Source organism: Thamnophis sirtalis, unplaced genomic scaffold (genome assembly GCF_051295495.1).
Source record: "Thamnophis sirtalis isolate CommonGarterSnake01/CBP01778 unplaced genomic scaffold, rThaSir2_p1.2 scaffold_3, whole genome shotgun sequence".
Lineage (NCBI taxonomy): Eukaryota > Metazoa > Chordata > Lepidosauria > Squamata > Natricidae > Thamnophis > Thamnophis sirtalis.
In genome coordinates, this window is record NW_028261383.1 from 35,413,654 (window position 1) to 35,438,540 (window position 24,887).

Here is a 24,887-nt window from a genome sequence, read left to right on the forward strand (position 1 = left end):
ACACACAGCACTGGCATGCATAAGAATATGATGTAAACTTGTTTTTTAAAAGGCATCTTTGGTTTGCGTTTAAACAACTTCAACACACGCAATGTTCTGATTGCACCAAAAACGCAGTAGTCATCCTTACCTTTCACAGAGGCACTGAGTTTTATAAATATGAGCATGATAGTGTAGAATAATCATATCCAAGGACCAGTGGTGGGTTTCAAAAAAATGTTGGAACCTCTTCTGTAGGTGTGGCCTGCTTTCCGGATCCACTGGTGGAACCTCTTCTAACCGGTTCGGTAGATTTGACAAATCGGTTCTACCGAATAGGTGCGAACTGGTAGGAACCCACCTCTGTTGCTGCCTATCCCATAATAGTTCATCTGGTGAAATCTGTATAGCATTCTAATTAACAGACTAGAGGACAAATCTGGAAATCCCTACCTTACATTATGTTTTTCTTTTTATGACCCTAGTCCCTTAATAGGGACGCAGTGGCTCAGTGGCTAAGACACTGATCTTGTCGATCAGAAAGGTTGGCAGTTTGGCGGTTCGAATCCCTTGTGTTGCATAACGGAGCAAGCTCCTGTAACTTTTCCCAGCTTCTGCCAATCTAGCAGTTCAAAAGCATGTAAAAGTGCAAGTAGAAAAATAGGGACCACCTTGGTGGGAGGGTAACAGCATTTTGTGCGCCTTCGGCATTTAGTCATGCCAGCCACATGATCACGGAGATGTCTTCGCACAGCGCTGGCTCTTTGGCTTTGAAACGGAGATGAGCACCGCCCTCTAGAGTCAGGAACGACTAGCACATATGTGCGAGGGGAACATTTACCTTTAGTCCCTTAATTCAGGGTAGAGTCAAGACGACTGGATGAAGCTGAGCATTTACTGGCCGTATGCCCTTCCTGACACCTATGTGGAGTTCACAGTAGATATTTGTTCTTAGAACCCTAAGAGAGAAACATCTGCTGCTACCTAGGATTGAACTCTCAACCTTCTGAGTGGGAGGCAAGCGTCTTCACCACTAGGCCACTACCCCGTTCGCCTTACAACTTGCTTATGCCTTAAGAAACTCTTCCTCCAAAGCTAGGTCTGTCCCATCAACAAGAAATTATAAAAACTGAAGATCATTATTGGTCTGTTTCTAGTGTGTGGTGCATTAGATAAGCTACCATGCTCACCAATTTAGTGTAGTTTTCAAATAATCAGATAATATACCGGTATCTCAGCTGCAAATTTCTTGGCAGCTACACATGTTGATTTTGAGTGTTTTTATTGTCCTTTATTGTTTTAAAATGTTTTTAGTGTTTTAATCGTAATCCATTCTTTTGAATTGTAAGCCACTCAGAGTCATTGACTATAGAAATTGAATAAATAAAATAAAATAATTAAAATATTCCTGTGGTCATCAGGTGTATCCCCTAACTGGTCTGGTTGAAGGTGGCACCAGAATCACCATCACAGGTTCAAACCTTGGGCAGAAGCATCAAGATATTGCAGAGACTGTCACAGTTGCAGGAATCCCCTGTGAAGTTGATGCTCTGGTATATGAAATCTCCAGCAGGTAAGTGCATGACCAATAGGCTCATGGCAATAAGAATGGCAGTGTTCCATGGCATAGCTGGTAGTGGGTGAACATTTCTGCCCTTCTCCCTTTAAGCAGATGGAGGTCTTTCCATCAGCAGCAGCAGCATCTTTCTTACCACTAGCTGCTTCTATCCAACCGGTGAGGGTGGGAGAGACTTGCCATGGGCTACCGGAATTCATAGAATCAGCTTTATTGGCAGGAGAAAGACTACAGGAGGATCTGGCAGTGACAGGCTGAAATCTGAAGCTCTGGTAGATTAGTATGAAGTTTAAGACATGTGTTCACAGAGACCTACAGGTCCACCCAAACCTAGCAGATTGTTAGGTAAGCTCCCCGTTGGGAGAGCGAGTACGTTCAGAGAAGCGTTGTGAGAGTGTTGTTGGAGAACACACAAACCAGCATACAGAGACACTGCAGTTTTACTTTCATGGAAATAGAGGCATCAGAGTCCATGAAACAGTCCAAGTCATGCACAGATAAGACAGTCAGTCATCAATGTCTTTCAATTAAGGGATAATCCAAATAACATAGTCCATAATCATACAAACAGTCTGGTACACAAAGTTTGCTAGCAGTTGCAAAACTTACAATAGCTCACAGCACTTTCTAACAGCCAGTGTCCAAAACACTCAGATCAGATCAGCCCAGCATCTAACAAATAGAGATTCTGGCTCCCTCTTATGGCCGATTGAGGAAAACAGCAGCCAATCACATTTTACAGTATGATTTAAAGAAACAGGTACAACATTGTTACATGATTTATATATTGCCAACCCAACCGTTAGATTATATTCCTAACACAGATGGCAAGCAAACCAAAATTACATCCCTTTAAATAAAAAATGTCAGTTGCTGTATCAGACACTTTCCCCTCATTCCTATTTTACAAGGTACTGGGAATTGTAAAGCAATGAAGGTAGGATAGCTATTTGACTCTGGAGTTTCTTTGTCCCAAGTCAATAAGATATGTTCATTTATGCTTCTGCCATTTAAGCTGCCTTGTCCACGAACTCACTTGTGAAATAATATCCTGAAGGCAGGACAAAAAGCCATGGATGGAAACTAATCAAGGAGGGAAGCAACCTAGAACTAAGGAGGACATTCCTAACAGTTAGAGCAGTTAACCAGTGCAACGAGTTGCCTGCAGAAGTTGTGGCTGCTCCAATACTGGAAGTTTTTAAGAAGAGATTAGACAAGCATTTGTCTGGAATGGTATAGGATTTCTTGCCTCAGCAGGGGGTTGGACTAGAAGACCTCCAAGGTCCCTTCCATCTCTGTTATTCTGGTATATCCATAAAAGCAGGAGAGAGAAAACCTTTGATTGCGGCTGCTGTTTGCTCCCATTGGCACAGAGAAGGAAAAGTTGATCACTGTGGTGGAGAATTGGTAATTCTCCAGCTATTGGTAGATTGTAATTATTTACAGTGAAAAAGAAGTGGACTCCAGCAGAATTTAGATCAGTGTTTCTCAACCTTGGCAACTTTAATATGGGTGGACATCAACTCCCAGGATTCCCCAACTAGCATAGAATTGAAGTTGAAGTCTACCTGAGACATCAATTTAGAACAGGGATGTCAAACTTTCTGCCTGCGGGCCGGATGTGTCATGGGCTGGCCCCACCCACTGGCCGGTTTAGCGAAAGGAGAAAAAGTCCCAATGCGTCACGTGACGACACTGTGACGACGCAAGTTTGACACCCTTGATCTAGAAGAATAAAGACCTACCGGTGAATGGCCATGTATTCTGATTTTGGATATTTGAGCTCTTCAGACTGCAAGCGTCAGTTTTGTAATGAAATCCACCTGCAATAGGAAAATTGTCTTCAATAAATAGGCCACTGCTTTGCTGACCGATGTCTCTGGCCAAGCTGTGCTTTGAGAGATCCTGTGTAATTGAAATCTAGGGAACCAGGTGAGGCAAATCCCCATGTTGTTTGAACATAAAATTTCTCACATGAAAGATGGGTGACAAAATGCAGTAACAAGGAGTTGAAAGGTACCCAGAATCCACCCCATTCATCTTCATGCTCTGAATTTGGTCATCACCAGCACAAACGCTCACACACAGTCTCTGGCATTGCCAAAAAAAAAGATTTATTTGCCAAGCTCTTGGCTCGAGGAAGTGATCCAGGTCTCAAGACTGTGGAGGAAAGACATTGGCTCAACAGGATAAGCCTTCAGGTGGGTGACGTCTCCTCCCCCACCAGGCCAAGAGCTAAAAGTGCCCCCCCTCTCATTAACTCAGGTTTAGAGCAGCCCATGTGGTGCACCTTGGTGGGGGATTCTTCTCCATCCTCTCTTCTGCCCTTGTCCTGCAGTATCGTATGCACCACGGGCAGAAGCGGCACTGAGAGGTCCGGGCATGTGGTCGTGGAAGTCCCTGGAGGTGGGCAAGGCATCTCTGCTCATGTATTCACCTATCAGGTAAAATAAGTCTACAGCTCAAAAGGAAGGAATGACTTCCAGGAAAAAGCAAAAGTCTTCCCCATTTAATTGCCGAGGTGGCGCAGTGGTTAAATGCAGCACTGCAGGCTACTTCAGCTGACTGCAGTTCTGCAGTTCAGCTGTTCAAATCTCACTGGCTCAGGGTTGACTCAGCCTTCCATCCTTCCGAGGTGGGTAAAATGAGGACCCGGATTGTTGGGGGCAATATGCTGACTCTGTAAACCGCTTAGAGAGGGCTGAAAGCCCTATGAAGCGGTATATAAGTCTAACTGCTATTGCTATTGCTAACTGAAGCTCTATATCAGTGTTTCTCAACCTTGGCAACCTGAAGATGTCTGGACTTCAACTCCCAGAATTCCCCAGCCAGTGAATGCTGGCTGAGGAATTCTGGGAGTTGAAGTCCGGACATCTTCAAGTTGCCAAGGTTGAGAAACACTGCTCTATATAATGCATCTGGTGCCATTAATGCACTTAAATCCCAGGACATTTGCAAGAGGTTGTTCTCTTGCGGATGTTTCATTACCAAACTAGATTCTATCATCGGTACTCACTGATGGTGTTATCTAGTTTGGTAATGAAACGTCTGCAAGAAAAATGTCTATGGAGATTCTCAATCATCGAGGCCATGGGTGTCCCAAAGGTGCTTTTTCATGAGACTTTCTTTATTTTGCCTTGAAGACCTTTTGCTTCTCATCCAAGAAGCTTTTTCAGTTCTGATCCAGTGAGAGCTGAAGAAGCTTCTTGGATGTGTAGCTAAATCTCTTCAAAGGAAAACCTAGAAAGTCCAGTTGCCTCTTGGGGAAAAAAAGCACCTTTGGGACAACCAGGACCTGGATGGTTGAGAATCTCCATAGGCATCTGGTCAGAGTAGTTAAGAGAGGCGTGGCCTGAAAAAAGTGACTTATGACTGTTTTTCACACTTACGACCCTTGTGTCATCTCTGCAGTCACTTGATCAAAATTTAGGGTTTCAATTAAGGAGAGAGACTTCGGCTTTTCCTGGAACCATTGTAAATACATACCATTTGTCAAGTGCCCCAATTTCTATCCCATGAGTGGTTTTATCGTGTGATAAACGCAAGGACTGATTGTAAGTCGCTTTCTTCGGGGCCATTGTAATTTCAATCATTCACTAAACGAATTGTTGTAAGTTGAGGACTCCCTATACCGCTATGCTGGGTGGGACCGATAGTAATTGGAGTGCTAAATAGTTCAGAAGACCATACATTCCCAATTCACCTCCCACCTCATGATGCTTTCACATGGAGCGGATACAATGAATGGGGTTGGGTTTTCTTTTCTTTGAACTGGGTGGTGGAGGCAGTTTGGTTTCCTGAGCAAAAATTGGCCCTGAAGCAATCAGGTCACCCTCAGTCATTTAGAGCAGTGGCTCCCAACCTTTTGGGCACCAGGGACTGGTTCCATGGAGAGAGGTTTTTCCCCAGACCAAAAGGTTCATGGGTTTGCATGCTGCCTACATCCATGGATGGGGCTTCACCTGTTTGTGCACCCCGGTTGCTGGTATGCTGCAGCCCAGTACCTCCGCTCCACCGACTGGGGGTTGGGAACCCTGATTTAGGGGACCCTGTTATTCGATGCACTGATGGTTTCAAGAGGACTAGCACCCTCACTCCCCAAGCACCGGTATCCTTTCCCTGTGCATCTTGCCTTTCCTGATGCAGCCATGCCCTTTCCTGCTCTTCTCTGCAGAATCCAGAGCTGAAATTCGTTTCTCCAGTTCGAGGCCCCAAAGCTGGAGGAACCAACCTCACGCTGACCGGATCCAAGCTACTGACTGGAAATCCCAGCAGAATCAGCATTTGGGTTGGACACTTCCCTTGCTACATGTAAGAAAATGGAGCTGGCAGCAGCAACTTTTTCAGATTGGCTTCTTGTTTCAGGATGTAAGAATATGGCTTGGTCTGAGATGCATTTTGTGGAAATCCAGCTATTCATATATGCGTACAATTATATGGGCATGCATAGAGAGATATACAGCAGACACATACATGCATAATCAAAGAGAACCATGAAGAAGAGGGGGTCAAGTTATTCTCCAAAGCACCCGAGGGTAGGACAAGAAGCAATGGGTGGAAACTAATCAAGGAGAGTAGAACTAAGGAGAAATTTCCTGACAGTTAGAACAATTAATCAGTGGAACAACTTGTTTCCAGAAGTTGTGAATGCTCCAACACTGGAAGTTTTTAAGAAGATGTTGTATAACCATTTTTCTGAAGTGGTGTAGGGTTTCCTGCCTAAGCATGGGGTTGGACTAGAAGACCTCCAAGGTCCCTTCCAACTCTGTTATTCTATTCTATGTTTGAATCTTTGCTATGGGGTTGGAAATCACTTGGGGGACAGGGGGCTTGCAAACCCCCCTTTTTAAGTTGAAGATTCTCATGCACCTTATCCTCTTACATGAAAAACCAGGAGCACCCAAATGTCTAGTCTGCCTGCTTTCTGGAAGTTTGGGGTTTCTTGACTTCATTGTTGCAAATTTATTATCCCAGTTTCTGAGTTCTCATTTTTCTGTTCATGCATCTTTTCCAGTTCCTTTCTCAATTGTATGTCTATACATGTATATATATATTTGCCCGGAATACATAGATTTTGCCAACAATTTCCCCAATGCATTTTTGTACATTATTTTCATGAATATATGCATTTTACTACAGACGTGCTCCTACATTATGCTTTTTTAAAGCACATTTTTAAAAAAAAACATATATCGGTTTTAAAAGATGCAAAATCAGATCTGATCTCATTCAGATAAGAAGCTGAATATCTTTCTTCCCATATCCCTATCCTGTACGTCTAAGCAAATTTGACAGAAATCCTGCTCAGCCCCTTGTGAATCTTACTAGGGTAATATTCAAAAGTTTTGCTACGATGTATGTAATGTATTTGTGATAGGAAAATCCATCAGTCAAAGCCTATTAAATCTGTTTAGGTTGTAATCCTACACATAGTTGGGAATAAATCCTATGCCGTCCAAGGAAATAATTCTGAATATATAGGATTAGGACTACACTATTCATTGTTTCAAACATTAATAAAATAAAATGGTTATCAAAATAGTAAAAAAGAGCTTTCCAGTGCCAGAACATGGGAAATGATGGAGAAGATTTACTTTATACCAATTATTGTTTATTATAGCACAATGCTATTTGCATCGTTGTTTTCCTTTATATGTCTCTAAGAACAAAAGTCTAGAAACTAAGATTTTATGTATAATGAAAAAAATACAACTGAAGACTCAAGAACTTTTCATGAAAATGTTTTTAATGTTGAATTACATCAGGGAAAGGAGCTTCTGGAGACAGCATATATTTACAATCTCTTAAAGCTCCCTCTCTTTCATTTTGCACTGGCTGTGCATTTAGATGTGATTCATTTTTATAGCAAGATTAGGAATGTTCTCACAATTTATGGCTGAGGAGAAAAGGCAAGTCTGTGAATTCAGTCTTCTCACCTCCTTGTCTTGGTGGCTCCTGCAAAAGAGGTGGTATTCAGCAGGTTCTGATCAATTCTGGAGAACTGGTAGCAGAAAGTGTGGGCAGTTCAGAGAACCAGTAAATACCACCTGCCCCCATCTATTCTCTGCCTCCAGAGTCCCAGCCGATCTGGAGGAAATGGGGATTTTGCAGTATCCTTCCCCTGCCACGCCCACCAAGCCATGCCCACAAAACCGGTAGTAAAATTTTTTTAATCCCTCCACTGTCCTGGAAGATATTTTACAGAAGGCCACAGAGTACCCAGCTTTGCCGACGAATACAACATTGCTTGTTAAAATGGTCTTTTTCAAAGTTTTATTGTTTTTGGGCTATCGGTAAACTTAATATTTTCTAGAGTAAGTTTATATATTTCTCTTGCTTTCCTTTTCTTCCAAAGTCATTCTGAGATGCAGGAGCATGAATTGTTATGCCAGACAAGCGCCAGCAATGTGTCTACAGAGTTTTCCATCACAGTCAAATACGGCCATCAAGAAAGGAGATTGGAGCATTCCTTCTTCAAATACACCCTCGACCCCAACATCACCTATGCAGAACCAGCCAAGAGTTTCCAGAGGTAACCGCAAACAGGGCAGATCTTGAGATTATCTGTTTGTCAGGGTTCCAAACAACATCCAAAATTAAATCAGAATCCAAGGCAAAGTATTGCTCAAAGTTCCTATTTATTAAGAGAGACATATTGGCACATCTGGGAAAACCTGAATCTGAAAGCTTCCTGGGTTTTCCCCACCCAGTTGAGAGTTCATGATCTTGCCCCCACACCCACAAGCCCATCACATTGCCCAATCTTCCACTGCCATGCTGACAGTTCCACCCATCCAGTTCCGGTCAGGTGCAGAGGTGTAGAGACAAAGGATGACTTTGGATTCTAGAAAGGAAATTTATTTTTACAACATCACATTCTACTCCTTACTATTCCCCCCTCCCAATTCCCCACTAATGAAACAGCATAGTAGAATAGAATATTAGTGTGGCAGGCTGAATATCCCAAAAGGAATTGGCTGCAGGCCTGACACTGTTGTGGTTGGCAAATCTTGTCCCTTCTGTTTGTTGTTGACTAAGATTGATAATTTTAGGAGTCCAGGGGTGTCTAAAGAGGGACAGATCCCTATCCTACCTTATGCTGAGGTATTCTAGCATTTAAGGATTACGTAACCTGCAGGTTTCTGTCATGCTGCCTATTGGTATTTCTGAACCTGCGGTGTGGAGATCATTGGTACATCATGAGGACTATCCTAGTGGTTCCTGATATAGAGGCCAAAATAAAATAATAATTAAAACTAAAACAAAGTATCAGAAGACAGTTGGGGCAAATCTAACGTGTTATCAGTTGTTTTCCAATTTTATATGAAAATTTAATGTTGAGGTCCAACAGATGCCATTTGAAGAAGAGCATAGGTGCCATCATGCTACAGTCAGTGGCATTGTAGGCATAATGCAATGGTCCTCCAATCTCTTCATTATAACGATGTACAGGTCCACTGTAAAGGAGGAGTTAATCTGTATCAGAAACTAGTTAGTCTTCTTGAAGAGAAAGCAGACAGTGTAGGTTTTGTATCCCCCATTACAATTCCCAAGATCAGATCAAATTTTCCAACCAGTAGTAGTTCTCGGGAGTCAGACGGAGAAATTCTTTCAGCCAATGTATCTGGAGCTGTTAGAGTTGAGTTACCAACAAGATGGACCTCTGGATAGCATGACTGAAAAAGAGTTTCTAGCATTCATAATTCAGCATTCTGACTATTGCAGGGTCGCAATAGCAAGAGCACTTAGACTTGTATACCGCTTCACAGTGCTTTTACAGCCCTCTCTAAGTGGTTTATAGAGTTACCTTATTGCCCCCAACAATCTGAGTCCTCATTTTACCCACCTCAGAAGGATGGAACACTGAGTCAACCTTGAGCCTGGTGAGATTCAAACTGCCAAGTTGCAGTGAGCCAGCAGTCAGCAGAAGTAGCCTGCAGTACTGCACTCTAATCACTGCACCACTCCGGGTAATAATTATCATCCAGTGTGTGAATCCACATATTTTTTCTACAAAGCATCAATAATTGAACACGCAGGCAGACAACTCTGTGAACATCAGCTGCTGGACATCAAAGTTTTTCGTACCGTGTTTCCCTGAAAATAAGACAGGGTCTTACTCTCTTTTGACCCCCCAAATAAGCACTTGACCTTATTTTCAGGGAGGTCTTATTATTTTTGAGGTGCAGGCAGCAGTGAGCATGGACACCTCATGGCTGCTTTTGTGTTTCAATTTTTTTCAGAAAGGGCTTATTTTCAGGAGAGGGCTTACTTTGGCGCATACACTCAAAAGCCCGATTGGCCTTATTATCCAGGGAGGTCTTATTTTCAGGGAAACAGGGTAGTTATTATGTTTTGGCTATTTTCAGGTGATATTCCTTAAATCCTATAATAAGAATGCGGAATACAAAAAGGTTATCAGAATAGAAATACTGGGGACTGCCTTAATCTGTCTTAGATTATTGGTCCATTGAATTGCGAATTCAGACTCTACATTTATATGCAAATTCAAACTCTAGAACAATTGATCAGTGGAACAATTTGCCTCCAGATGTGGTGGGTGCTCCAACACTGGAAGGTTGAAAGAAGATATTGGACAACCATTTATCTGAAATGGTGTAGGGGCTCCTTCCTGAGCAGGGGGTTGGACTAGAAGACCTCCAAGGTTTCTTCCAACCCTGTTGTTGTTGTTGTATCAGTGGGAAACAATCTGTTATTAACCCATAATGGACTACTTTTCTTATTGACCCCTGACAAAGGGTTGAGTGGCCATGAATTATAGAAGTTGTACTCTGAACCATTTGGACAGCACCAAGCTGCCACCTCCTGTTCTACGCTGCCTGATGAGGCAAATGTGATAGGTTCTATGTGGCTGCAAGGAATCACTCTGGGATTGCTTTTCATTACTTTAATGCAGAGGTGGGCCACTATGAGCCTTTAAGAACCTGTGGACTTCAACTCCCAGAATTCCTGAGCCAGCATGAATGAATGAATACCTGGCTCAGGAATTCCGGGAGTTGAAGTCCACAGCCTCTCAAAGGGGCCACATTTGCCCACCCCTGTCTTAATGAAACAATTCCAAAGCTTCAAATACCAAAGCTAAATGTGCTCAAACTGTGAATCTTTGTTCATCTGTATGCATTATTTCAGTGGCGGGCGAGAGATAAGAGTCCGAGGGCATAACCTCGATGTCGTGCAGTGGCCAAAAGTCCGGGTCACCATTTCACCCTTGGAGCGCCGACGTCGGGGAGTGGGAAGATGGCGTAGGATTATTCCAGAAACAGGATGTCTAGAGAATGCTCTCTGCAGTGTCCAGCAAGTAAGTGAGATTTAAAAAAATATCTGTCAGGGTTCCAAGTAACATCCCCAACGCAAGAAGACTCCGAGGGTAGAAGTTCCTCAAAGTTCCATTTTATTAGAGATGTCATGTTGGCACATCTGGGAAAACCCGAATCTGAAAGTTTCCAGGTTTTCTCCACCCAAATGAAAGCCCAAGTCTTTTCCTCTGCACCTACACGTCCATCACATGGTCCAATCAATGCACCATCCCAACTGGAGATGCCTCCCAGTCACGCTACTCCCGGTGCAGGCTGAACAACCTTGACTCTCAGAGAAAGGAATGTTATTATGGCTAGATATCTTTGCAACTCCCTGCAATCCCCCCTCCCAGTTTCCCACAGCACTAAGGGTGGTAGTCCTGAAGTTGCAAAGAAAAAGATGGCCTGACAATATCTCTCTTAGCCTGTTTCAAGTTAATTCTAGAGGGATCCCAGTTGGAAAATAAGAACCATGTTCTCCTCCAAGAAGAGTCAGTAGGATTGAAGACAGTTCAACAGTCAGAGCCATTTGGCTTCAGCTGATGTTCCTAGCATGCCACATATGAGGAAAGGAGCCATATTCTATTCTGGAGACATTCTTGAGATCACCCAGATGGCGAAGGCCAGTCCCCCACCTATCCCAAGAGCCAGACTATAAAAAGTGTCGGTTTAAATTACAGGAAGGCAAATCCTTATTGAGTGTTAGAAACAACTTCCCAAACAGTAAGAATACTTTGACAGTGGAACTAATTACAGGTAGTCCTTGACGGACAACTGCAATAGAGTCCAAATTTTCCTTTTTTAAGCAAGATAGTTGTGTGTGTTTGCATGACCTTTCTTGCTACAGTTAGTTCCACTTCAGTTTTATAGGGTTTCCTGCCTAGGCAAGGGGTTGGACTAGAATACCTGCAAGGTCCCTTCCAACTATACCTCTTCTATTCTATTCTGTTCAATTCTAATTCTAATTCTAATCTATTCTACTTCTATTCTAATTCTAATTCTAATCCATTCTACGGTATTCTAATTCTATTCTAATTCTAATCTATTCTACTTCTATTCTTTCTATTCTATTCTATTCTTTTCTAATTCTATTCTAATTTTAATATATTCTACTTCTATTCTATTCTTTCTATTCTATTCTTTTCTAATTCTATTCTATTCTAATTCTAATATATTCTACTTCTATTCTATTCTATTCTATTCTATTCTATTCTATTCTATTCTTTCTATTCTATTCTATTCTTTTCTAATTCTATTCTATTCTATTCTAATCTAATTCTAATTCTAATATATTCTACTTCTATTCTTTCTATTCTATTCTTTTCTAATTCTATTCTATTCTAATATATTCCACTTCTATTCTATTCTTTCTAATTCTATTCTATTCTAATTCTAATATATTCTACTTCTATTCTTTCTATTCTATTCTTTTCTAATTCTATTCTATTCTTTTCTAATTCTATTCTACTCTACTCTATTCAAATTAGAACCACAGTTGTTAAGTGAATCTGGCTACCCCATTGACTTAGTTTATGAGAATGTCCCCATCGTACGTCCCCAGGACAATGCAACCGTCATAAATATGAACCAGTTGCCAAGTTTTAATCATGTGACCATGAGGATGCTGAAATAGATCATAAAACAGTCATTCCCTCCCCCCCCCCCGGTGCCATTGTGACTTCAAAGGGTACTAAATGAATGACTGTAAGACGAAGACTACCTGTAACCCAAGAAGTGGTGGGCTCCAATTCCCTAGACATGTTTCCTTTCCCCAGACAAGTTGAAACTAGACAGCCCTCAGTGAGGAATGCTTCAGTTTGGGATTCCTGCATTGAGGGATGGGTCTACTGGCCCCTTCCAGCTCTTTGGCCTTGCTTCGAAGTTTTCTGCTACACTGGGGAGTGTGGTGCCATTTCTGCAGTGCCAACAACTCTGACAAATCTTTATTACATTTACTCTAAGCAATTGCTGCTCATAGAGATATTTGAGTCTTGGGGTTTTCTTGGGAGTTTTTGCAGAGATTTATATATTTCTTTAATTAAAACATTTATGCATCTGCCCGTTTTCTAACCAATTCTGGGCGTCTCCCAATCGAGTTGCTCCTACTGCCTCATTACAAATTTATAGGTAGTCCTTATGACCACAATTAAGCCCAACATTTCTGTTGCTAAGTGAGACATTGGTTAAGTAAGTTTTGCCCCATTTTACGACCTTGCTGTAGTTGTTAAGTGAATCGCTTCAGTTGTCGAGTTAAGTCACAGGGTTGTTAAGTGAATCTGGCTTCCCCCTTGAATTTGCTTGTGAGAAGGTCACAAAAGGGGATGAAGTGACCCTGGAACATGGCAACGATCATAGTTATGAGTCAGTTCCCAGATCATGTGGCCATGGGGATGCTGCAAAAGTGTGAAAAAAACGGTCGTAAGTCACCTTTTCCATTGCTGTTGTAACTTCAAATGGTCACTAAATGAACTGTTGTAGGTCGAGGACTACATGTATAACTATCCCATGTAGTATAATTTCCGCCCTTTTACCTTTACCTTTTTAACAACCTTATGAAATGGATTGGGTTGAGAAAGAGTGAGTGCGCTAGGGGCCCCCAGCCGTCTTTCATACCTAAGACAGGACTAGAATTCCCAGTTTCCTGGTTTCTAGCCTGATGCCTTAATCATTACACCAGACTGGCTCAGTTGTAGCAAAGCAGGCAGAAGGAATCATAACCAAATGTGAATCTCATATATTTTTTTTAAAAAAATGTCCATTGTTTAAATATATCAATAGTATCTTTTTACTACTGGATTTGTGTGAATTTTTTCCTTTACACGACTGCAAATTGTATTCATTATTAATTTATTTTCATGTGAAGGTTTCATAACAATGGGGCATACATCTGACTCCCCCCCCCCATCCCAATTCCCCCCCCCCCACAAAAAAAAACCTCTTTGTAAAATAGGTTGCACTGAAAAGCAAAATATAGATTCGAAGTTTCCCTGGTTCACTTGGGTCTTACAGACTTTGGTCCAAATTTCTAAGCTCTAACTCAGTCTGTTCCAGTATAGAATAGGAATGGGCCTTGGAAAAGGGTATGAAGAGCTGCTTCATGAATTTCTTGGAAATAGAAATTTCTTTTTAAATGGTAGCTTTGGAAGAATTGTAATCATTAATTTCCCTTCATTTCTGATCCTAGTTTGAAGAGCCATGTCAAGTCAATTCCTCCAACCTCATACTTTGCAAGACGCCAGCAATTAAGACATTGCTCCACTCCGTTCGAGTAAGACTGGAGTTTATCCTGGATAATCTCAGCTTTGACTTCAATGCCTTTCACCCCACTGGCTTTTCTTATGAAGTTGACCCTTCCCTGAAGCCCCTCAATACAGATGACATCACCAAACCTTACCGTCACAAGCCTGGAAGCATCATCTCCGTGGAGGTAAAAAGAACAATTTGTTCCCCATAAGTGGAGGCAATGCCTCTTCTTTGGTTATTGGCTGTGATTACCTTGCATGATGTAGAATACTGCTCTTACGGCTGAGATTCTCAGGATACCGTTTTTAATTTTTTTCCCTCAATTCTGAACCGCCCATCTTTCTCAAAGGAGTCTGGATGACCCACACAACAAAATATTAAAATAAAAGAAAGTATATACACATTTTTAAAGTATTATTTATTTATTTATGTATAGATTTATAAATAAATAAATAAACAACTATATATGCATTTATATATATGCAATTTGAGGGATGCAGCGGCTGAGTGGTTGAGCTTATCGATCAGAAAGGTCGGCAGTTCAATGGTGCGAATCCCTAGCACCGCGTAACGGAGTGAGCTCCCGTTACTTGTCCCAGCTTCTGCCAACCTAGCAGTTCAAAAGGCTGTAAACATGCAAGTAGAAAAATAGGAACCACCTTTGGTGGGAAGGTAACAGCGTTCTGTATGCCTTTGGCGTTTAGTTATGCCGGCCACATGATCATGGAGACGTTTTTGGACAGCGCTGGTTCTTCGGCTTTGAAATGGAGATGAGCACCGCCCCCTAGAGTTGGGAACGACTAGCACATATGTGTGAAGGAAACCTTTACCTTTATATGCAATTGATTCATTCATTAATTGACATTCCAATTCTAGGAGCTCATGGTGATATAGCTAGACTTCTGTCCACTCATTTTTCCCCCACAACTAGAAATCCGAGAGAAAATGTCAGGCTGAGGTAACTCAAAATCAGCTATTAATTTCTATGGTTGATGGTGGCTGGAATTGGGATATGCCTGGTCCTAGCCAACACATCTTACCAAACATTGATGAGCCAAGTAAAGCAGGAAGAATATTATTCTTTCCGATGTACATGTAGTCTGCCTCAGGTTTGGACATTCTGTGTACCCCTGGGATAATAATACAAGATACTGTAGACCAGTGACCCCCAACCTTTTGGGCATCAGGGAACAGTTCTGTAGAGGGAGGTGTCAACTCTGAAGTGAACTTAGCTGAAGCCATCTTGTGCTGTCTCACAGTTGCCATGAACCCTGAGAGGGGGGAGGGTTAGGGTTAGGGAAGTTGACAGACGGGCTAATAGTCAAAACAAAAAGTTTTCCTGTGAGAACCAAGGTCATCTCAACAAGTGGCTGTGAAAGGAGGAAAGGAGTGGCCAAGCAGTCTGTCAGCTATTTTCATTGGACAATGTAACCAGAGACATCTGGGAGGGTGGATTTTTGCTCTTTTAATTAGGTGAAAACCATGGAAACTTTTAGAGTGGTTTTCTGTGGGCTGTGACGATATGATATATCAGGAGTGGATTCCTGCCAGTTCTAACCTCTTCTCTAGAAGAGGTTCCACAAATCTACAGTGCCATTTAGAACCGGTTCCAGCTCGCTCCCCCCGCCCGTTCGCACATCATCAAGATGAAGAGCGAGAGGAGGAATTCTGGGAGTTGAAGTCCACAAGTCTTAAAGCTGTCAACTTTGAACACCCCTGGGCTTTTTTTCCCTAAAGGGTTAGGGGTGCAAGGATCTTGTAACTTGACAGCTTTAAGACTTGCGTGCTTCAAATGCCAGAGTTTCTGAGCCAATATTTTGGTTGCTAAGCAAGAGCGTTGTTAAGTGAGTTTCACCACATTTTACAAGTTGGCCACACTCACCTAGTCACATAGCTGGTAAGCCACTCCCACCCGGTCACATGGCCGGCAAGCCACTCCCACAAAGCAGGCCACACCTATAGAAGAGGTTCTAAAAAATTTTGAAACCCACCATTGTGATGTATCCAATAGACATGTTCTTTCACGAATCTACCTGCCTCAGAATTCTGCTTTTGGTGGGTGCATTATTTGGAACGCTGACATAAGGTTTTTCCGAGGATTGCAGGGGGCGTAGTTTTGTGTGCTGCCTGCATTCCGTGGATGGAGATTTGTCTGTTTGCGTGGTCCAGTTTCTGGCATGCCACAGAGTCAGGCCGGGCCACGGACCAGGTTGGGGACCCCTGCTATAGACCTCCTCTACTTGCATAAACCTGACAGATCCTTTTAACGCAGGGATGAAGAATCTATGATTTTTCCATTTTTTCTCACCTACAATTCCCTTTAGCACTAATCTCTGGATTGGAGTAGGAAAAAAATGGATGAAGAGGAAATCATAAATGTAGGGAGTGTTGAAAACGTATATGGCTGCAGGCATGGATGAATTAACCAGAGAAGAATTAAAACTATGGGTGTGATTAAAATATAGATGTGGTTTGTTTATGGGGAGCTAGAAACTTACGTAATATGTACATGAGGGGTGCATCTATGCCTGATGAACTGGAGGAATGCCACTATTGTTCCTTTATACCAGTACTTTTCAAACTTGCTGGCTAGAGAATTCTGGAAACTGAAGGCCATTCATCTTAAAGTTGCCAACTTTGAAAAACACAGCTTTGTTCAAATGGCAAAGTAGGAAAAACAAATGCTAACACTGCATGGAGCTTGGTTTGCGGATGTAGCCTGGGAATGTTTGAGAGAAATCTGGTTTAATGGATAGGAGGATGACAGTGAATAAAATTTGAGAAATGAAGTGGGATTCTACACCTGGCAGGGGATGCATAAGCCAATTTTTTGCTCTTAGGAAGTTTTTGAGAAATGTGAAATGAATGTGAGAAAGAAAGATTAACGCAGAAAAAGCTTAACCGCCAGAAAATGAATCATAAAACAAACAGGTTTGAGATAGAATGTATTTTGTACGGAGTTCAAATTTAGTTATCGAATGTAATAAGCCATGATGGAACAGGAACATGTTTGGTAATAATTGGAATTCACAAAGAACACAGGACCCTCAATCTCTTCTCGGTTCTTAGCACGGAAAAGTAGCTGGAACTTGCCTGCCCCTAACAAGCTGGTGGTTATTCTATTTTTATTTTTGTTATTTATTTGCAAACTGGAAATGAATAGACCAGCGTCCATCAAAATAGACAGTGCTGTATTGATGGGACAATGCAAGGGGTCGATACTCTTGTTATTAATATTATTCATAGTGTTATTAAGTAAAGTAGCATTTATTAAATTATTTCATATAATAAATGTTTGGAGTTGAGCAAACAATCTGAAACTTCATGAAGGAGTTGATGAGCTGTTGGAGAGCTCATTGGTATGGGTGTAGAGCAGGGTTGTCAAACTCAAGGCCTGGGGGATGGATCTGGCCCACAGGGTACTTAGATCTGGCCCCCGGGGCCCCCCTGGAAACAGCGAAGGACTGGACCACGGTGCTTTTGCCAGCAAAAACAGGCTCTCAAACTCCGTTTTCGGCTGCCACAGCCTCCTGCAACCCTTTGCCAGTGAAAACGGAGCTCTGGAGCCCATTTTCGCTGGCAAAGCACTTGGGCCACCACAGGTGCCCCTGACAGGAGTGTCATCAAGCTGGCCACTCCCAACTTGGCCACGCCCTACCCCAGCCCCCTGAAGTCAAATACAACCCTGATGCGGCCCTCAATGAAATAGAGTTTGACACCCCTGGTGTAAAATAACCATAGGAGTTTTTTCAAAAGGCAGCTGGCCTTTTTTCCCTTTGAAGATATTTAACTTCTCATCCAAGAAGCGTCTTCAGTTCTTTAAACCCTTCCATCCCTCACCATCCAGTCAGAACTGAAGACGCTTCTTGGATGAAAACCGAAATGTCTTCCAACAAAAACAAAGTCCAGTTGTCTTTTGAAAAAGCACCTTTGGGACGACCAGGACCTGGATAACTGACAATCTCCCTTGACATGGTATAGAGTAGCTTTTCACAAGGGTGCCCTTATCTCTGTTCCTCCAGGGAGAAAATCTGGATCTAGCCATTTCTAAAGATGAAGTAAAAGCCATGATTGGAGTTGGGGTCTGCTCAGTCAAGACCCTAACGAAGAACCACCTGTATTGTGAGCCTCCTACTGAACAACCGGCCCCTCAACACCGGGCTAAACGGGAAGGTATCGACTCTCTACCAGAATTTACGGTAAGAAATAATCCAGGACAGCGTTTCTCAACCTTGGCTACTTTAAGGTGAGAGGACTTCAACTCCCAGAATTCAACTCCCAGGATTTGAAGTCTACCCATCTTAAAATGATTAAGGTTGAGAAGCACTGGTCTAAGGACATTGTGAATTGAATTCAATCCAGAATGGGAAACTTGGTTTAGGAACTTTTTTATTTATTTATTTATTTTCTCAAACACATATAAGATAACAAATATAAGTATAAACATGATTATAAATACATGAAATGGATACGAATAAATGGGGTTGTTAGGACAGGGACAGTAGGCACACTGGTGCGCTTATACACGCCCCTTACAGACCTCTTAGGAATGGGGTGAGGTCAACAGTAGACAGTTTAAGGTTAACGTTATGGAGGTTTGAGGATGTAACAACGGAGTCAGGTAGAGCATTCCAGGCATTGACCACTCTGTTGCTGAAATCGTATTTTCTCAAATTGAGTTTGGAGCAGTTTACCTTAAGTTTGTATCTATTGTGTGCTCGTGTATTGTTGTGGTTGAAGCTGAAATAGTCATTGACAGATACAGTAGAACATTGTAGTACATAATTGTGTGTACTATGCCCAGGTCAGACCGAAGGCAGCGTAGTTCTAGGTTGTCCAAGCCCAAAATTTCAAGCCTGGTGGTAGAAGGCATTCTGTTGCAAGCAGAGGAGCGGAGGACACTTCTCCTGAAATATCTCTGGACTCGCTTAATTGTATTAATGTCTGATATGCAGTGTGGGTTCCAGACAGATGAATTGTATTCGCGAATAGGTCTAGCGAAGGTTTTATGTGTCCTAGTGTGCAATACAATATTACTGGAGAAGAAGCTTGGTTTTCTGCTTTAAAAATTGCAATGCTGTGTAATCCATTCCAGAGGAAACCGGGGGAAGGGGAGGGATTAATGAAAATGTTTGGTCATTGGTTTCTTCCTTCCCCATCCAGCAGCTTTGAGGGTGTATTGAATGGGTGTCCAACTTTTTGGCTTCCCTGGACTGTGTTTAGTGAGGACAAATTGTCTTGGGCTGCATATAAAAAATATAATATAGCTGATGTATATAAATATTGCTAAAATCACATAAGAATGTTAAAAGTTTACAATCTTGTGGGGCTACATTATTAGCTGTCCAGGGCTTCCTGCGGCTCATGAGCTGCAGGTTGCACAAACCTCGTCTATCAGATAAAGGATCTCAAATTCTTGTCAATCAAATGACAGTTCAGAAAATAATGCCAAAAGGAGGAAGCATAGGGCTGGTGGTTATCTGTGGTGCTTGAGAAATTGTGATGGGATGTAGTGAGGAGGTGGAGGGGAGGGGTGCATTCCAGAGGAGTAATGCAGCTCAGATATTATGAGAGAAAGAGGGTGAAGACAGCCCCTCCCTAATAGTTCACAGACTACATTGTAGAGACACAGACAGTAGAATGCTCAGTCTGGCAAGATTCTGTCTATAGGCACGAAAAGAACTCGGCTTAGAAGGATTGCCACATGCCATTCTAGGTTTTGAGCCTGAGAGAAATATTACGTTTGTCCAGGGTGATGCAATACGTACTGTATCTCCCAGGCTGTTGTATTTACATGTTTGTCCTCCTGCAGGTTCAAATGGGGAACAAGAACTTCTGGCTCGGGCGTGTGCAATATGACACAGAGAGCCAGCTCACTTTCCCCCTGGAGGCCCAGATTGGCTTGGGAGTGGGCACCTCTTTCGTGGCTTTGATTGTACTCATCATCGTCTTCATCTACAGGTGAGAAGAAGGCGGTCAATTGCAGTCGTAAGTCAAGGACTACATCTATATTAACCAATAAAGGGGGTACCTGCATAAGATTTGGGACGAAAGGGACTGGCATGGTTTTATTTCCTTTTTTCAATATAGGCGAAAGAGCAAACAAGCCCTGAGGGATTATAAAAAAGTTCAAATCCAGCTCGAAAATCTGGAAACAAGTGTTCGGGATCGGTGCAAAAAGGAATTTACAGGTACTATTTCCGATTCTATCCTTTCTTACAGTCACAGATCAGAATTAAAAATAAAAATAAAATAAAAAACAGAACAAAAGTTAATATTACGCTACAGTTCGTGGTGAGAACGCCGATGACTGACCAAAGTCTGCCTCATTTTACAGACATGATAATAGAATTTAACTTCATTCAAAGAAATGAACTGAACTGATAGTAACAGCTGTGTACATAAAATAGATAACAATTTCCCAGTTATTTTACCAGGTAAGGAGTTACGAGTCCGTGAATCCTTATAGAGGGAACAATATAACAGTATATGAGCTGTAGTTTCAATGGCCCCCTTGTCTGTAAAGGCAATAAAGTCTCAGGTCATATGGGACTTTTTTTATATCGGCCCTCCAGAAGTGCTTCATTACAACATGCTAGAGTTAGTGCCCTTCGAAATTTAGAAATAATTATACAATATAGGCATCTTGCTGGTTTATGAAGGGTGGGGGGAGGGCTCAAGAAAATGTTCTTAAGTACAGCAGTTAGATCCTGTTGGATTTCTTGGCCTTTAATACATTGTTTAAATGGGGACAGTAAGACAACTTACCGTGGCCAGCTCGCCATGGGCCAATCCACATGGGATAACTCAATGCGATAAATGTTATCCGCCACTGTCCCTTCTGCGTTATTTCCATTTTTGTCAATGAAAATAATGTCGAAGAAACAGTGGCGGATAATATTTATCGCATTGAGTTATCCCGCATCAAATTGTCCCTCAGGGTGTTCCCACACGGTGAGTTGGCGGTGAAAAAATTGTAGCGAGTCGCCTGCAGCAAGTTGGCTATGACGAGTTGTCCCATTCTGGTTTAAATATATTGAGTGCATCTCATAGATGAAGATGGCATGTTCACTCAGTTCCTGATATGAGGCAGAAACACTTTCAGTTTTCTACGTTTATGACATGCACACAGACCCTCTCTTCTCAGGCCACTTCCACATGTCTTGTGTGATTCCCTCTGTTTCTAGACCTCATGACTGAAATGATGGATCTCACCAGTGACCTGGTTGGCACCGGGATTCCTTTCTTGGACTACAAATCCTATGCAGAACGGATCTTCTTTCCAGGCCACCGGGAGTCCCCACTGCAAAGGGACCTCGATGTGCCTGAATCTCGCCGGCAGACAGTTGAACAAGGCCTGGTGCAGCTCTCCAATCTCCTCAACAGCAAGCTCTTTCTCACCAAGGTATGTTTTAAATATGGAATCAAATCAAATTAACCATACAAAACACAGTTCTGCCATGGCAGGATCCAGGCCCTAATGAATAGACTAAAATGTTGCATTCAGTATGCTATGGCTGGACTTCCATAATAATGCCCAGGCTTGTTTTAAGGCCTACGGACTGCACTCCAATAACATGCTAAACTTGTTCGGTTTCAGAAAAGCCAATGCAATCCTAAATTGCATCAACAAAGGGATACAATCAAGATCAAGTGAGGTAGTAATGCCACTCTATAAAGCTTTAGTAAGACCACACCTAGAATAATGCATCCAGTTTTGATCACCACACTATAAAAAGATGTTGAGATTCCAGAAAAAGTGCAGAGAAGAGCGACAAAGATGATTAGTGGACTAGAGGCTAAAATGTATGAAGAACGGTTGCAGGAACTGGGCATGGCTAGTCTAGTGAAGAGCAGGATCAGGGGAGACATGATAGCAGTCTTCCTATATTCGAGGGGCTGCCACAGAGAGTAAGGGGTCAGGCTATTTTCCAAGGCACCCAAAGGCCAGAGAAGGAACAATGGATGGAAACTGATCAAGGAGCGATTCAACCTAGAAATAAGGAGAAATTTTCTGACAGTGGAACAGCTTTGCCTTAAGAAGTTGTGGGAGCTTCATCACTGGAAACTTTCAAGGAGAAAGATTTGTCAGAAATGGTGTAGGGTCTCCTGCTTTTCAGGGGGTTGATGACCTACAAGGCCCCTTCTAACTTAGTTAATCTGTTTTAAAAACTTGGTGGGGTTTTTTTTGGCCTTGGCACGTTGTGCGAATCTAGCCTGCTCGTTGAATTTTCAGTATAATGCAGAAAACGGGTAACCCAGTGACAAAGTTAAATAGTGTTGTGCAAAGTCAGTGGATGTTCACTACATGAAGCATAAAAGCAATTTCCTAGTCCCCAAGATAGGAAAACATTGGAAAGCCTATTAGCAGTTATTGCAAAATGAATTTTAAAAAGAACTTCCCGAGCATATGACTGCTACTCAGCGCAACTTTTTATTTAAAAGGTTTTATAACAAAAGCCTGTTACAGGCAGTCCTTGACTTATGACCAAGATTCTAAGTTCCAGCAGTTGACCCCGTCTACACAGGCACGTGACTATACTCGTTTGAGAACTGGACCGCATTTATGGCCGTCTGCAACATCCTACGCTCACATGACAATGTTTTCCACCATATTTACTTCTGATTTTTGGCAAACACCCCCCCCCCCCAATAGCGAACCATTGATTTGCTAAACAACCGTAGCTGCTCACTTGATGACATCTTATGTCATAGTCATAAAATCAGGTTAGTCGTGTGATCAACCTGCTTTACAACTGTCACATCTTATGACCATGATGGGCAAGCTCCGTTATGGTTGTAAGTACCTGTAATAAGTTATTTGTAAAAATAATAAAAAGCAGGATGCAAAAATAACAAAAATGAACAGATTCTTTGAGTGTGGAGGAGCGGAAAAAGAGATTGGAGGTTGGAGAGAAATTACACCATGATTCTTTTTTTCTTAGAAAATGCAATCTTGCTCAGATTGCATATATTCTTTCATTTGCATGTGACATGGCTTTATTTATTCCTGCTTGAGGGTTAATGGGGTTGTTTTTTTTTTGCTTGTCTTAACAATCAATTAAAATGCCTATTCTGCCCCCCTCGCCCAATAATTGCCTAATTGCAATGCCATCTTAAATCATCTCCCTTTTGTCTAGTTTATTCACACCTTGGAAATCCAGCGTACCTTTTCTCCAAGGGACCGGGCTTATGTCGCATCCCTTCTCACAGTCGCCTTGCATGGGAAGCTTGAGTACTTCACCGATATCCTCAAGACTCTCTTGAATGACCTGGTAGAGCAATACGTAGCCAAGAACCCAAAGCTGATGCTGAGAAGGTGAGGGTCACGCTCAGAAGAAACGCCTGGGGCAGATAGGCAAATTGAGGAAGGGTCCATGCTATTGATCAGATAGTTGGGGGGATACTACAAAGATGGGGGGTAATAAAATGAGGGCAGTTTTATTGTCCTTGTTCCTGATATGCAGATTGTTTTTTGTAGGCATCTAGTATAACTTTGTGGAAACAGGACTTTGGATCTAAGAGGCCTTTCCTCTTCTTTCTCAAAGTGAATAACCTTCTCTTGATTGCTGGCTCATATAGATAAATCTGGTCTTGGTCTGAATACTTACTGTACCAAAAACCATCAGAACTAAATCAGAACAATTATATTAATCCAGTGTTCAGTTTCTAGCAGAAACCAGCAAAAAAAGCTTAGTTGTGGCCAGGGGTGGCTTCAAAAATTTCAGCAACAGCAGGGGTGGGTTTCGACCGGTTCGCACCGGTCCCTGCGATCTGGTTGGTCGCCGAACCCGGAAGTAAGTAACTTCCGGGAACGGCGAAGCCCCCCACGCGCGCCCGCACACCCGCGCCCGCTCCTTACCCGGTTTTTACGAATTCTGCGCTTTCCACGCATGCGCAGAACGCATACAGCGCCTGCGCGATCCTCCAGGAGCAGCTGGTGCGTGTGCGAGGACGCCGCCGGCCTCGTTCCAACCGATCCGGTTGGAACGGGGCGAGAAACCCACCCCTGAGCAACAGGTTCTCTGTCCAGTTGCTGGGTGGGCGTAGCCATGGTGGGCGTGGCCCAGTCAGCCTCCTGTACCATGGGGGGGCATTTTTGCCTTCCCCAGGCTTCAGAGGCTTTCTTTGAGCCTCTGGAAGGGTGAAAACTGCCTCCCCCAGGCTCTGGAGGCCAGAAATCGGCCCGTTTCTGGTCTGCCGAAACTTCTGGGAGGCTCATTTCGCCCCCTGCCTGAGCTTCCGTACGGGCCCTGCACTTACTTTGCATCCAAAAGGGGCCGCATGGAGACTCCTGAGAGGGGAGGGGCAAGTTGGGAGGGACGGGGCACGGTGGGAGGGGCCGGTCAGGGGTGGAATTTGGAGGTTCTCCGAACCAGCCATAACGTTAGCTATGGGTTCTCCAGAACCCGGGCAAACCTGTAGCAGCCCACCCCTGGTTGTGGCCAAGAAGGCAATACTCCATTCCCAGTATTTGCCAGTTAGCACAATGGCCCACTAAGAAACAATAGCATATATCACATCTTGATATGGGAATGGAATAAAGGTCTTTTCAGGGGGGGCTTCTAGTACAGGGGTCACCAACTTTAAGACTTGTGGACTTCAACTCCCAGAACTCTGCCAAGGTTGGAGACCCCTGTTCTAGTAGAATCCCTTCTATAAGAAGCTGACTGTGTCCACATCTCACAAGAGATTTAGGCAGGTATTCTCTGCACGATGTCAAATTGTGTGTGTGTGTGTTTTTTTTTTTTAAGAGAACTGAATTTGCCTCC

General features: G+C 42.7%; 1 protein-coding gene across 2 annotated transcripts in view; it reads left to right on the forward strand.

Annotated features, from left to right (window-relative positions):
• Positions 1-24,887, forward strand: part of PLXNB1 (plexin B1) — a 202,393-nt gene that overhangs the window by 153,037 nt on the left and 24,469 nt on the right. For both annotated transcript variants that reach the window (XM_087708667.1, XM_087708666.1), the window contains 11 exons: positions 1,401-1,552; positions 3,894-3,999; positions 5,730-5,866; positions 7,911-8,087; positions 10,706-10,874; positions 14,057-14,299; positions 18,138-18,314; positions 19,928-20,076; positions 20,206-20,306; positions 21,303-21,520; positions 23,256-23,434. In XM_087708667.1, the coding sequence (XP_087564793.1) occupies positions 1,401-1,552; positions 3,894-3,999; positions 5,730-5,866; positions 7,911-8,087; positions 10,706-10,874; positions 14,057-14,299; positions 18,138-18,314; positions 19,928-20,076; positions 20,206-20,306; positions 21,303-21,520; positions 23,256-23,434 (1,808 nt within the window). The remainder of the gene's footprint in view (positions 1-1,400; positions 1,553-3,893; positions 4,000-5,729; positions 5,867-7,910; positions 8,088-10,705; positions 10,875-14,056; positions 14,300-18,137; positions 18,315-19,927; positions 20,077-20,205; positions 20,307-21,302; positions 21,521-23,255; positions 23,435-24,887) is intronic.